Source organism: Hydractinia symbiolongicarpus, chromosome 8 (genome assembly GCF_029227915.1).
Source record: "Hydractinia symbiolongicarpus strain clone_291-10 chromosome 8, HSymV2.1, whole genome shotgun sequence".
NCBI classification, from domain to species: domain Eukaryota; kingdom Metazoa; phylum Cnidaria; class Hydrozoa; order Anthoathecata; family Hydractiniidae; genus Hydractinia; species Hydractinia symbiolongicarpus.
Window position 1 is genome coordinate 17826479 of NC_079882.1, and position 12840 is coordinate 17839318.

The 12840-nt window shown below is 46.2% G+C and overlaps 1 protein-coding gene across 1 annotated transcript; it reads left to right on the forward strand.

The window, feature by feature from the left end:
• Nucleotides 1-1545: 1545 nt before the first annotated feature.
• On the forward strand, nucleotides 1546-4207 carry LOC130653799 (uncharacterized). Its single transcript, XM_057456309.1, has 3 exons — nucleotides 1546-3086; nucleotides 3135-3435; nucleotides 4058-4207. The coding sequence occupies exons 1-3, from the start codon at nucleotides 1546-1548 to the stop codon at nucleotides 4205-4207; spliced, it is 1992 nt and encodes a 663-aa protein (XP_057312292.1).
• The last annotated feature ends 8633 nt before the right edge of the window (nucleotides 4208-12840 follow it).

Here is a 12840-nt window from a genome sequence, read left to right on the forward strand (position 1 = left end):
TGCTTGCACCATCTACGAAGCAGGAGGTGGCACGGCTCCGTATCACAAAACCAAGGGAAGCGAAGGATCGCTTACGAGCCTAGCTGACATCGAAGCCTTTATCGAAAAATGTGAAATGCAGCGATTAGATCTTGGAGATAACAAGTTTTTGGGGAAGGCGTACTTGCCACCAGAAAGAACAATCGAGACCCTAGGATCGTACGAAGGGAAAATAGTCTTCAACCATGTGCAGATCAAGATCATCTCCACAAGGGAGCCCCTGTTAAGCTGTGGACCTTTGCCAGACTGGTTGCGAAAAAAGAGGTGCATCTACGCTGTGGATGGTAAAGAAGAGCGAACGGACAACCTATGTGTCTGGCGATGCCTAGCCATTGAAAAGAGGGCCGGGGTAGAACGTGGAACAGAGTACCTTACAAGGCCAGCCCTCAAACTAGCACGCGAGTACTACGAGAACCCCAAACTGAAGCGTGAGGACGTGCGTCCTACAAAGCTCGTTGATTTCGAGGGCATAGCGAAGTGTTTCAAGATCAACATCAGAGTCTTTGAACCCAAGACCAACTCGGAGAAAGCGCCATGGAGACTCGTGTACGGTCAGAATCAATACAAAAAAAATTTAGACACAATCAACCTTGGCATGCTGGATGGACACTGTTTCTACATCAAGGATTTAGACGTACTGGCACGACAGAAATGGGAATGCGAAGCCTGCAAGCAAATCTTTACAAGCAGCGGAGATCTTACGAGACATAAGAAGATATGTCAAGGAAAAAAGCCGACTATCATCTGCAAAGGCAAGAAGGTCAAGCGCATGCCTAGCAAGTCAGAGAAGGTCTTTTACGGTGAGGGCTTCAGTTATGACGCTTGTAAATGGCTCGAGCACATGTCGAGGGAAACGGGAAGGCACATCCATCACGCGCTGTGTGGGCATGGAGGAGAACGGGTCATACGCTATGGCAAAAAGGAAAACCAAGTCTGCCTTGTAGACGGCTATGAGCCAGAGACTGAGACAGTCTATGAGTACCACGGTTGCAAGTGGCACGGATGCCCCTGCCAAGGAACAAAACGAATAAATATCGATATACGGCCACCAAGTCTAAGGAGGAAGGCATCCGAAAACTTGGCTACAACCTCGTGACAGTGTGGGAGTGTGAGATCCCACCCAAAGCCAAGAGGTACTTCAAGAAAGAATTTGGACCCTACCCTCACTACATCGTGTTTGATTTCGAGGCCATCCTAGCACTTTTACACCAGCGGCAAACAGCAGACCTGATGTATGTATCGGAGCATGTGCCGGTCAGCGTCGCCATTCACGATAGTCTGAACTGGGATCCAACGTTCCTGGAGCACGATGATCCAAAGATCTTGGTTAAACGGTTTGTGGAGCAGCTCGAAAAGAGACACGCCCTCATCGTGGAAGAGGTGGAGAGAATGTACCCGAGACCCAATGATTTTGACATGCTTCCAGACAAGACTCAGAAGGCATGACACGAGTGGGTAAACCAAGTGGCTGTGATCGGCTTCAACAATGGCAAGTATGACCTGAACATGATCAAGCGGTACTTTGTCGATCAAATTGTCAGAAACGATAGCGAAAAGATCAACGTGGCGAAGAAAGACAACGACTACATGTTTCTCACGACCTCGAGGTTCAAATTTCTCGATATCAAAAATTTTATTGCTCCTGGTATGAGCTACGACCTATGGTGCAAATCTCTGGATTGCAAGCTCAAAAAGCTGGTGTTCCCATACGAGTGGCTGACGAGCTATGACAAGCTAACCCACGTCGGACCCGTGGCGTACGAACATTTCTATAGCAGTCTTATTGGGAAAAACAACCTCTCTCCTGAAGAGTACGAAACATTCCGTGCAGAGTTTTACAAGCGAGGCTGCGTCACCATGATGGACTGGTTGCGCGAGTACAATCTAGCCGACGTGGAACCTTTCATCGAAGCAGTGGACAAGACAAGGTTGCAGTACTACAACGACGAGATAGACATTTTGAAAGACGCAGTAAGCATTCCAGGCGTATCGATGCGCTACGTCTTGAACAAGTCTCTACGACTGAATCCAAAGCTAGAGCTATACGCGCCAGGAGAACCATGCAAGCACAAGTGTAAGACTGCTTCAATAAGAAGTGCAAGGCGTGCAAAAAGGTGCACTGAGTGCACGAAGAATGAGGCCAACGAGCTCTTGCAGACGGGCATTGTGGGAGGGCCTGCGATCGTGTTCTTTAGGTACCACGAGAGAGACGTGACGGGTATCAGATCTCACATCTACCAGGAGCCACGGAAGTGCAAAACTGTTTTGGGGCTTGACGCGAACCTACTGTACCCGAGTAGGTTGATGAACTACTTTCCATGTGGTAAAGAGAAGCTGATCAAGAGCAACCCACCCACGGCTGAGCACAACATCGGACTGTTGATAGAAGGTATGCAAAATGGATCCCTCTTTGGTTTTGCGCAGGTCGACATCGAGGTCTCTCTGGAGCTGCATGAAAAGTTTAGCGAGATGGCTCCGCTATTTGTGGTCAAGGAGATACCCGACGAGCAGATCCCCGAGCACATGCACGAGTACCTAAAAGCAACAGGGTGCAAACGTATTTCAGGCACACGTAAGCTCCTAGGGTTGATGGAAGCTGAAAAGATCTTGCTTTTCACAACCTTGCTCGAGTGGTACCTTGACCATGGCCTGAAGGTGACAGCGTTTTACCAATTTATCAAATATAAGCGAGGTAAACCGTTTGCGTGGTTTCCGGAAGAAATTGCGGATGCACGACGACAAGCCGACAAGGATCCTGACAAGCGTATTGCTGGAGATACGGCAAAGCTGAAAGGGACCTCGTTCTATGGGAAAATGATCGAAGATCAAGCGAGGCACGCGAACACCACTTTTACGAGAGATGAAAAGAAGGTGGATGCAGCGATGAGATCGCCGTACCTTGAAGATCTTGAAGAGATAGGTGATGCTTACGAGATCCGAGAAGGAAAGAAAAAGGTGCATATCGACAGAGCGTACCAGTGCGGCATTGCGGTGTACCAGCTGGCCAAATTGCGCATGCTTGAGTTCTATTACGACTTCATCGACAAGTACGTGGATCGTCGAGACTTTGAATATATTTACATGGATACGGACAGTGCCTATTTTGCCATCTCTGGAGAAGAGTTGCCAGATGTCGTTCGCCCTAAACTGCTTGATGAGTACGACAAAGACGTGAAAAACTGGCTCGTCACTGATAAGTACTCAAGTCGAACAGGAGGGATATTCAAACCGGGATTTATCGGGTTTAGGATGATTGCTGACTCAATCAAGTGTTACTTTGTGGAAGGGAAAGAGGGCACAAAGTTCTCCTGTAAGGGTATGTCAAAGAAGCGGAACGCTATGACATGGAAGAGGTATAAGAACGCATTGAATGGCTCTATTGACACTGCGAAAAACGTAGGTTTCCGGGTGCGCAACCAGGGGATGGTTACGTACGAACAAAACAAGCTGGGGCTCTCGGCGTTTTATGATAAGCGGAAGGTACTCGAGGATGGCATCCACACAGTACCGCTAGAGTTGTAGGTCGCGTTGAAAAATATTTGTGTTGTTCTTTTTTCACAACTTTGAGTCACTCCTCTTCAGTATAAAGCGGTAGCAACAAGATAAAACTCATTTGCCTCATCCATTCAAAAATGATAAACACATTTCTGAATAATCAAGAGGTTTTCTGTATGATGTGCAAACGAGCTAGCCGGTGATGCGTGAATTTTCACACAGGTGGTACTCAAGGTGATACTGAATAGCCTATATACGAAGCTCGAATTATAGTAAAATTGTGGGAGCAGGCTTAGATCCTGGCTGAAGGGTAGAAGTGCGCGGGCGAGAGCACGTCCTAGCTGGAAGCGGCCGTCTCGCCCCGGTTTCTCCCACACTGTGTCACGACGGGAAAAATTGTGCCAGTCGGGAAAAATTGTGCCAAATGCCGGTTAAATGTCAGTGCTAGGAACGGCCTCTGAAAGTGCTCACTTAAAAGGGTGGGTTTCGTTAATGTGTAGTACAAGCACGACATTCTGTATAGAGTATAAAGAGCAAGTACGCTAAGCCTGCAAAGCAGGACAGCACTGAAAAACACCTCGGATATGGTGAACCAAAGGCTATGAGTGGTACACTCACAGAATCAAAAACCCTCTGGATTCAAACAACAACAACAAAAACAACAAAAACCTAGAGGGTTCCCTTGCGAGGGTTTTGTTTTGAAAAATAAAAATGATGAACGACATAGGCCTCACTGTAGCAATAATTCTTCCGTACGCCTTGATCGTGCTCTGCTTTTTGCGCTATAGAAGGCTTCAAATAAAGACGTCTGCAATCTCAGAAATATTTGATGTTGTAGACACATCAGCAGAAGCTTTTGAACATCGTGAAAAACCTATCGACAAACGTCAAGCTTTGAAAGAAGCTATACGCAAAGGCAAACAGCATCTCTTACCCCAAAAATGTACCGAAGGATTTGTCGACAAAGCTCCTGAGGAGGCGATCGACAAGACGTACGCCAACTATGTTCAACGAGAGCTCCACGATAAGGGGGAGAAGACAGCCAAGGCACTATCTTCACATGCGATTATCATGTACGCGAAGGCCGTAGGTAATGTTGTTCAACTCGATAGTGCGGAGGGTCTGAAAAAAGACATCGAGGAAGATCCGATTATAAGGGACTCCATGGCAGATTTGGGGATCCTTGTGTACTCTGCCTTTGGAAAATATCTAGCGCCACTATTGGTTGCTGCTCATACCATTAATCACACTCAGCTCTCCGTGAAGCATGTGTCCAAAACAGATGAAAAGCGAGATGACGAACAGCAAGAAAAATATGGGAAACAGTCTTTTGAAGTTTCACATGAGCAATCGTGAAATTATTGATCGTGTAAACAAGGGGAAAATAGGCACGGTACACAGCTTGGTGCAGCATTTACAGTGACTCCTACTCACGCGCTTGGGTAATCCTGACACCAGAAGGTGATCGCTTTCACGACATAGACCTCACTGTAGCAATAATTCTTCCGTACGTCTTGATCGTGCTCTGCTTTTTGCGCTATAGAAGGCTTCTAATAAAGATGTCTGCAATCTCAGAAATATTTGACGAAGTCGACACACCAGAAGCTTTTGAACATCGTGAAAAACCTATCGACAAACGTCAAGCTTTGAAAGATGCTATACGCAAAGGCAAACAGCATCTCTTGCCGAAGAAATGTACTGAAAGCTTTGCTGACAAGGCACCAGATGAGGTGATCGAAAAAGCGTATGCGGAATTCATTCAACGTGAAATTAACGAGAAAGGCGAAAAGACCGCCGAGGCAATATATTCACATGCGATTAGCATATGGTTGCTGCTCACACGATTAACCACGTCTCCGTGAAGAATGTGTCCAAAACAGATGAAAAGCGAGATGACGAACAGCAAGAAAAAGATGGGGAGTGGGCAAGTCTCCAACTAAATAAATGAGTGAAGAACAATCTAACCAAGTCATATCCAAGAAGAATGAGGGTCGTGTTGCTGCTGGCAAAAGACTTGCTGAATGGAATCGCAAGAACAAGGCTGACTTACAGAAGAACTTGGGAAAAAGTACTTCGCAAGATGATCAGGAACCTGTCGCAGGTCCTCACAAGTTCCCGGACAGTGCATATCTCTATGGCGCAGCAGGTATTGTCGTACTTGCCGTTTGCGTGGCAGTCTATTACATACGTAAGCAGCCTGCTGAAACCCCAGAGCCATCGCCTAGCGTCTCCACAGGAGTACGTGCGCCCGTGTTAGGGGAAGGGCGAAGCCCGTCTCAACCCACGCAAAAGCAACGCGAAGAGCGTCAACCTGATATCGACATTTTCAAGATGCGATAACCTATAATAAATGAGCAGCAAAGAGTATGAGAAAGAAGTCGTTGATTCCTTGTGGGAATCTGTCAGACTAGTATCCTATACTATTGTCTGGGAGTTTCTAGACCGGGGGCCAAGATGGACACGGAGGACGGCTTGAAGCTCGCTGGATATATGACAGGAGCGATATTATTCGACGATTACGCGATAAAACAAGGGTGGTATAAGCGTTCCATGATGCCTACAAAATAGTTGACCACATTCGTGTTTACCCCGAGCGTAAACACGAGTTAAACATGGAGACCAAGAAATGCTGTTCAAAGTGTAAAAAAAGTCTTTCGCCGCTAAACAATTTTAGAATCAAAGGGAACGGGGAACGAAAGTATTGTGTCAAATGTCTAGATAAAAAGAAGGAATCGCAAGAACGCAGTAGATGCATTGAACATGGTAGGAGGATATCCTGCTGTAAAGACTGTGGAGGTGGAGCCATATGCCTGGAACACGGCAGGGTAAGATCAACATGCAAAGACTGCGGAGGTGGTGGTATCTGTATCGAACATGGTAGGCGGATATCCCGCTGCAGGGACTGCGACCCCGCCGGACATCGCGCCAGTGTTGTGGGATGTCGGGTCTGGCATGCTGTAAAAAAGGATCTTAGTTCCGAAGAATATCTCGGGTGCGATATCGCGACACTGCGGTCACATATCGAAGCTCAGTTTTCAGATGGCATGACATGGGATAATTACGGGGAGTGGCACATAGATCATAAAATGCCGCTACGGTATCATGAAAATGGTGATGTCCCATCGCTTGATGAGGTGACGAGAAGACTACACTATACAAATACCCAACCAATGTGGGCAAGCGAGAACATTAGAAAAGGTAACCGCTTCATCTCTAAGTAAGCGCCCTACAAGCTTCGTGTCTGTCACTAGGCAAACACAAAGCAATACCCTCAGAATAAAATGGACATTGTCAAAGACCCGCATACGGCAATCTTTACTGGGCCTACAAGCTGTGGCAAGACGCAGCGTGTCCTGAATTTGATTGAGAACGAGTATAGGCAGCATTTTGACAACATTGTCATTCTCTGCCCTACAATCCGCTGGAATAAGACCTATCAAGAGAGGTCCTCGCTGTGGAACAACGACTACGTGTTTCTGGTGGAGCCCAAGGAGCAGCTGTTCGAATGGATCCAAAAACTGTTATCATTGCTGGCGGGCGAAGAGACGTTGTTTATCGTTGACGATATGATAGCCGAGACGATGCTTGATAAAAAGCGACAGCCCTTGCTTGAGCTTGCAATCAGTGGTAGACATCGCAAACACAGTCTCTGGCTACTAACGCAGTCGTATACCGCCTTGCCGAAGAACCTTCAAAGGCAAAAAAAGCAGTTGTTCATGTGGTACCCCCACGAACGATCGGATTTGAAATTGATCGACGAGGAAACAAACATGATCAGCGACTGGGAAAACATCAAGGCTCAGCTCAAAAAGTCAAAGCACGCTTGCTTGTACGTAAGACTGGAGCATCCTAGAAGTTACAAGATTGTTGGATGCAAGTTAGACTCTTGACATATAAGAAAAGATGGATAATGAGAGCGTAATTAAAGCTGTGTATCAGGCTCTTTTGAGAGCCCACGACAGACTGATAGATGCAGTGCATGATGACGATGACAGCAAACTGGTAAACACGACTCGGGATATTAAAGAGTTATGCAAAAAATATCCATGGCTTCCTCAGCTTGGTGTTCATTATTGGATCTATGAGCCTTGGCGTGTATAGTGCCTGCGCTCGAAGACTCAACTTTCTTGTAGATTCACGAGGCTACAAAAAATATCGTCAGCTTACCACTCCTTGACAAGGTGTGGACAGATCTGTCCACACCCAGCCAAACACAGTTTTGCTGCCAGAGCCAGGCCTTTATTGCTTCCTTTTGAGGTGTGGCAGACCTGAAGCAGAACCCTTTTTGGAATGGGTTGTTGAAGAGGTGCTGCCCAGAAAATGCGAAGGCTTGCTGGATCTAGTAATTTTGTGACTTTTTTTCGAATCACAAAAAACTGTGGTTGAGCCTTGGCGTGCATAAGAAAGATGTCTTGTCTTGTTGAAGTTAACAATACCAAGTTACATACCGTAAAAATCAACGGTCGCCCTAGGACTCGTGCTAAAGAAGTAGTACAAGGCGCACTGGAGTACAAAAAAGACACATTTGATACCATCCGCAACCACTGTAGTCAGGAAAATTACACTCAAAAGTGGCAACTGAGCGGTTCCCCCGGGGAACCTGTGAAATGGTCATCCGACTCTCAATACTACGACCTCTACATCAATGAAGAGGGTATGTATGAGCTGGTGTTTAGAAGCCACCAACCCAAAGCGAGAAGGTTCAGGAAATATTGCTGCAACAAAATGTTCCCACTAATACGTCAAAAAGTAGAGTTCAAGACCATCGAAGAGCAGCGTCAAGCTCTGGCGCTCCTCAACGACGACTTGGAGGACAGGGATAGACAACTTATGGTGCTGGAGGATGATCTTGAAGAAAAAGATAGACAACTTGCGGTACAAGCGCAAGAAATCACAGAGCTACGACAGCGACATGGAACATGTCGCAAGATCCTCGAAAAGATAACGGGATGGTTATAATCCAGAAGAATAACAACGATGAATATCGCTATATGTGGGCAATAAGGCTATGTAGCGCAAAATATTCGCAACAAGTTAACAGATCATCCCAACGGTCAACTCGTCCAAATGTACATTACAACTGGCTCCGAGATCGTGGATGCATCGATCGCCCGTGTCAGCTTGGATCCAGTAATTTTGTGACTTTTTTCGAATCACAAAAAAAACTGTGGTTAAGCCTTGGCGTGTATAAGAAAGATGTCCTTGGTCAGTAATTTTTTCGAAGACAGCAAAGTTCGTTCTTTGTACATTAAGGAAAGAGGCCGATGCCTCGTAGCCAAAGACGTGTGGAGAGCTGTCGGCTATGATGATAATCGTGATGGTAGAAAAGCTATTCAGGCACATGTACCGGAGAAGAATGTAAAGCGGGCCTGGGAGGTTAAAAGTACCGCAGAAGACAAGGGGGTCGATATCGACCCCCTTCATCCAGACACGATGTTACTGACAGAACCCGGTCTCTATTACTTCCTTTTAAGGTGTAAGAAATCCAAGGCAGAACCATTTTTGGAATGGGTTGTTGAAGAGGTTTTACCTCGAGAGGTCCGCAAGCTTGCTGGAATTGTAGAAGAAAATTAAGCGGCGCTGGCGCTCCTCAACGACGACTTGGAGGACAAGGATCGTCAAATTCTTACCCTAGAGGAAGATGTTGACGACAGAGATCGAACGATAGCCGCACAAAAGCAAGAAATTGAAGAACTACATAAGCGAGCCGTTCCTCACCTTGAAGACCCTAGAAAGGATAACGGAATGGTTATAATCCAAAAGAATAACAACGATGAATATCCGTATGTCTTTATATGTGGGCAACAAGGCTATGTAGCGCAAAAGATTCGCAACAAGTTAACAGATCATCCCAACGGTCAACTCGTCGTTCTTGCAGAAACTCCAAATGCCATTGTACATTACCACTGGCTACGAGAGCGTGGATGCATCAAAGTAAATCCCGAACGTCCAAGGCACTTTCGATTAGGTTGTAATTATACACATCAAAGATTGATGGAGCTTGCCGAGATCTAGGATTTTTTTTGTAACCCGTGCTCCTGCGGAGCCGCCAGGCGATGTCAGCGGAAGGGCGAAGCCCGTCTTAATAGATTACAAAAACTATGCTTACCACTCCTTAACATGCTCGGGAGGTACTTGAACATCTTCCGGAATTTCCATGAGTTTTTCTGAAACAAAGCTTCTTTCAGGCCCGTCTTGCAAGTAATATAGCACACGGTTGTTTGGTTGCTGCTCGATGCGATCCAACCTATGCGTCTTTTTACTCCAAAAAGCGTCGGTAGCACGTCTTTTCGCATCACCATGCTCTTCTCCAGGTTGCAGTAGGTAAAGGTAGAGACCATCCTGAGGTAGAGGCTTCTCTTGCTCCTGCGGAGACGGCCCTTCCGCTGACACGGCCGCTAGGCGATCTGGGTGCTGCCCGTTTTTCATAAGCGGTACCTCATCCATCTTAATCGCCTTGTTGGGTTTCATCCCGATCATGGCAGTCTTGGTATTGTTCATGCTTTTCACGATAGTGTAAAGGTTTTTCACCCAGATGCTACTAGTTTCATCAGTGACCAACTCTTGCGCGTCCTGAGGTTTGAAAAGTCTCTCAGAGAGCACCTTGTTATAGGACTCGACAAAGGCTGTGAACGTATGATGATATTTGGTGGTTGCGCGCTTAATCTCGACCCCTTTACCCTCTAGCAGTTTTGTCACATTCGACTTGAACTCACTACCGTTGTCGCACTGGAAGATCTTCGGATAACGTAAAGGTCCTGCTTTGCCTTCGGGCTTCGCGTAAATGTCCTTGATCATGTCAGCGACTTTGCTGGCTTTCTTCGTTCTCAATGGTCTAGCTACCTTGTAGCGCGAGGCTACATCGTCAAATTGTTGCATTTCATTAGGTTTTTTATTGGTAAAATGCGGGTAATCAATCCTTTTAGGTCCTCAAATATGTCTAAGCCATAAGAGTTGGCTCGACAGCCAGTGTACGACTTTCTTTTTAGGTAGTCCACTCTGCTCAGTGAGCAATTCAACAGCCTTGCGACCAGTCCAGAGATTTTCAGGGGTATAGTAAATACTGCTCAATTTTTCTACCTCCTTCTCTGTGGGAATATGTGCTTTCGGCATGTTTATTACATGTCGAAAACATTTTACATATACTATCATGGGCCTTATCCTTGAGAGCGAGCTCTTTAATGCTTGAAAACCACCCGTTTTCCTGATAGAAGGCAAAACCTCTTCGAAAACCCACGTTCTGAATGCTTCGGCGGCTTCCAGTCTTGATGAGAATATAATCCGAGAGGGGAACACAGTTCCAGCTGGTACAAACCAGGCTCTGAAATGTACACAGCTCTACAGTCGTGTTAAGGGAGTGAGTTGGCAGATAAATAATCTGTCTTACATAACCTCTTTAAGTCCAATTTATAACCCTGTTTTACTTGCTCATATAACCGCTGACACGGCCGCTAGGCGAAATTGTACACTGCAAAACCAAGGAGGGCTAGGGATCCAACGATGAACGTCAGTTCACCATGCTGTTGTTGCTTGGAAGGTGTGTAAAAATCGGATAGTTTTGGAGCTTTTTCGATCGTTGCGATATAGTACTCCCTCATGCCTTCATCGAGCTCCTTCAAGCTCTCTCCAGCTTGCCTTTTCAGCTCTCGTTGATTGTTAAACCAGTCGATCTTTGCCTGCCGATCTCTCACCCACTGTTGCTGAGCTGCTTGAAGTTGTTCAATTGCTTTATCATGCCTTTTACGCTCGGCCTCACCATGCCCACCGAGTTTACTGAACAGGAAATTTGATCCGCTAAAGGCTAATGCATTAATCGCAGCACCAGCCACAAGAACACCGATAGTTGCCATTTATTTTCAGTATTCCACAGAGTGATAACGGCCATCTAAGAGGTTCAGTTGAGCATCTTGAAGTAGGAAAACGTAGCATTTAATATTCCCGGTTGTTTCGTCTGCCTTCTTTGTCATATGCAATGTTATACCGTCTGACAATCTCTGTAATTGCCTTCCGGAACCGTGGAGACTATGATGGTGATGCTCGGAAATCAACAAACAGGGCGTATCTCTCTGTGAAGAAATGCCCAATCGTCACCTCCGAATCGTGGCTACCGAATAAGTTTACGATCTGCTCGAGGTGATCTTTTGGGAGCATCGCACCCTCGACAGTGATCGAGATTTTTTCGATCTTTGGGTTATAAAACACCTCGTTAGCGCCCGTCCAGGGTCTACAAAGAGCAGTAAAACGCCTTTCAAACTTTTTGCAGGCGTATCAATTTGCAAATTGTAGCTTGTGTCAGCCTTTTTCATCGTGACAGCCTTGCTACGGAGTACCCTCTCATAGGGTAGCGCAAAACGACTATACCGCGACACCATAGCGCTCGCGAGACCCTCGTTATTAACCTTGTCAAACTCTAGTGTGATATTAGTGATCTTATACGCGGCATCCGGTGCTTTAGCTGCGGTATTTCCAACAGCTGCCGTACCTCCATCTTTGCTAACGTCACCACATGATGCAAAATGTATAACGAATTGCAGCCTGTCGTATAATCCTGCCTGGCAGAACGGCAAGTCTCTTGTCAATTCAAACATTTTTCCTAGAGGAATACAAAAGGTGCTGCCATAGGCTGAGACGATCGCTTTTTCCTCGTCCGTGCCTGCATGATCAGTCGCTTTTACCTGTAGGGCGCGGATTGTACCGTCGTTGGGATTGATCCCCTCTAGGATCAAGTTGTTTTCCCGATCAAACTTAGGCAACCATAGGTCCTTGTAGGTAGCGAGCACCCTGTAGTCACTAATATTTTGCACCTTGTTGCCATTCAAAGTGATACGAAGATTTTGCACCAAGGATTTACCTATATTGCTGACGATAGTGCGCTTCGTACTTGTTCCCGTAAGTTCCAGATCGAAAAGTAGTTTGATACTGCCTGGAAAAATTACATCGTTCTGCCCCATGTAGGGGATGTCAACATACAAGTCCTTGTTCTGATTAATCGTACTAAGCACATGACTTACTTTTACACGCTGCTTCTTCCCTTTTATAGCCATCATTGTTTTAATCTCCGCGTAGGGATCGAGCTTAGTTCCGAATATGTTACTCATGCTTTATTATTAGCTGATTTTCGTTTCAAATAAATGCCGATTAATCCAATATACGAAGGAGACGACTTTACGCCAGAGGAAAACATTCCAGACGAGGATGGATCTTTCAGTAGGCTCCAGCCTGATGCCAGCTCCACGCTAACGCCAGATCAGGAGCAGGGTCAATCGCCTAGCGGCTCAGCACGAGACACCACGACAAGACAGAGGG